General features: G+C 32.5%; 2 protein-coding genes across 2 annotated transcripts in view; both read left to right on the forward strand.

Annotated features, from left to right (window-relative positions):
• Positions 1-9: 9 nt before the first annotated feature.
• LOC113473371 (zinc finger protein 708-like) lies at positions 10-1,294 on the forward strand. Its single transcript, XM_026833032.1, has one exon. It carries the CDS (start codon positions 52-54, stop codon positions 1,096-1,098), a length of 1,047 nt encoding a protein of 348 aa, XP_026688833.1. The 5' UTR covers positions 10-51; the 3' UTR covers positions 1,099-1,294.
• Positions 1,295-1,766: 472 nt separating this feature from the next.
• LOC103523566 (zinc finger protein 888-like) overlaps positions 1,767-2,477 on the forward strand; it is a 7,519-nt gene continuing 6,808 nt past the window's right edge. Inside the window, exon 1 of the mRNA XM_026833033.1 lies at positions 1,767-1,804. Coding sequence (XP_026688834.1) covers positions 1,767-1,804 — 38 coding nt within the window. The remainder of the gene's footprint in view (positions 1,805-2,477) is intronic.

Consider the following 2,477-nt stretch of genomic DNA (forward strand, 5'->3'; position numbering starts at 1 on the left):
AAACTATGTTGCGATAGATTATACAGTACGGTACAGGCGTTGCAGAGACATATGCGTCTAAGTCATGATCTGTTTGAATTGGATCCCAGTAACAATCTTGTCATGAACATGTCGGATGTCACTCACAAGTGTCAGCTTTGTAATAAATCATGTGTTCTCTCTAGATTTTGTCCTCAACATCGCAACATAAACCCAACGACTGCTAAAGTGTCTTTGGATTGCAATACCCATCTTCACGAGTGTTACTCTTGTATTGGTATTGATAGGAAGTTCAAAGACTGTCGTTCACTGTGGCTTCATGTGTTTAATGACCACAAGAATATCCCACTCCAATGTAACTTGTGCTGTGAAATGCCTGCCACAAAGTATACATCCGTCTTGTTACGTCACATGTCTGATCATCACAAGAAATTTCCGATTCTCTCCGTTTTCAAAGAAACTTGTCGCCGAGTTGTTGATGGAAATGTTAAATATGAGTGTAGCCATTGTAGTACTCTCTTGAAGTCTTTTGACTCCATCCGAGACCATATGCACATTCACGTGAACGAAAAACCTCATGTGTGTTCTGTGTGTCAAATGGAATTTCCATACAGTAGAAATCTATCTCGTCATTACAAACAAGCACATAAACATGTCCGCATTCACGAGTGTTCTTATTGTGGTCAGAAGTTTTTCACAAAGCTTAACCTGGACGTGCACATTCGTATTCATACTGGAGAGAGGAAATATATGTGTGAAGAATGCGGTGCATCATTCAATCAGTGGACAAATCTAAAATACCATAAGAACACGCATTCAACCGTGCGACATAAATGTCTCTATTGTGAAAACACCTACAAACATCCTCATCACATGAAAAAGCATATGAAGATACATACTGGGGAATTAAAACATTATATGTGTGATCTTTGCGGTAAAGATTTTACAAATCCTTTTGTGTTGAAAAGACATATGGTTGTTCATAGCAATGTACGTCCTTTTTTGTGTGTTTCTTGTGGAGCTTTGTTCAAATTGAAAAAGACATTAACGCGACATCAGACTACGTGTAAGTTTGTTAAAATGGAAACTTCAAATATTCCTACATGCAGTACCAAGTAGGTAGGTTCATGTAGGTACTAAGTACTACCAACTTACGATTGTATTACCCTTTTTATTTACTAAATCTATGAAAATAACTAGCTGGATTCCGTCGCTTCGCTGCGGAATCCCGCTAGTTCATCCCGAGGCATGGCCAAACTTGTAGAAAAGGCATGGCCGAACTTGTAGAAAATAATAAAAAATACAGTCCCGCTGCGCGCTCCCTATTAGCTGCATAGTTATCAAACTAAAAACATAAACGAAACTCAAAATGTTGGTCGAGAGCGGAACATTTCTCTCCCGCAGTCTCTGCACTCTGTGTATTTCTTATGGAGATTTTAGCGATCAAAAATTGATCATATCTCAGGATCGGTTTAGATTTTCGCAAAATCCTTTCTTATTGCACACCTAGACCATAAAAGGAATATCCCTACCAAATTTCAGCTTTCTAGGTGTTGTGGTTATCGAGATAGAGCGATCAGTGTGTGAACTATGAAATGTGAAACGTGAACTGTGAACTGTGAATGGATCTCGTTCTTATAATATAAAAAGAAGATATATTATATAGAAAGTTTGGTGGTCTCACTTTGTCTCGCCCAGTTCCCGCAGTCTTGCACCGTCTCGCACATTGCTCTAATGATTGCTTCCTCGCTTCACTCTCGCGAGCTCGGCGCTCCTTCTCCTCCACAATGCGCAAAGCTTTCTCCAATTTACTTTCGGGATTCATGTACTGGGGATGAAATGACCGAATTATAGTGTTATAATAATAATAATAATAATAATAATAATAATAATAATAATAATAATAATAATAACCCCCGCCTAGAGACGCTTAGAAGCCGCCTTAAAAAAAAGGCGGCTCTAACTCGTTTTATTTGACCGGGGGTAGTGTTTAGGTTTCTTAAACGAATTAACGAAAAGAAGTGTACTAATTAATAATAAGTAATAATAATAATAATAAGTTCCTCGAAGTAGATAGATAGATAATAAATCAATAATAATAATAATAAAATATAATGAATAATAATAATAATAATAATAATAATAATAATAATAATAATAATAATAATAATAATAATAATAATAATAATATAATAATAATAATTAATAGTAATATAATAATAATAATAATATGAATAAAAAATAATTGAATAATATAACAATAACCAATAATAATAACATAATATATAATAAGTAGATACTAATAATAATAATAATACACTATAATAATAATAATAATAAGTGAGGTTAATAAAATAATAACTAATAATAATAATAATTTTTTAAAATAAATAATAATAAATAATAATAATAATAATAATAATAATAATAAATAATAATAATAAATAATAATAATAATATAATGATTAATAATAATAATAATAATAATAATTAATAAT

Source organism: Diaphorina citri, unplaced genomic scaffold (assembly GCF_000475195.1).
Source record: "Diaphorina citri unplaced genomic scaffold, Diaci psyllid genome assembly version 1.1 scaffold26906, whole genome shotgun sequence".
Classification (NCBI taxonomy): Eukaryota; Metazoa; Arthropoda; class Insecta; order Hemiptera; family Psyllidae; genus Diaphorina; species Diaphorina citri.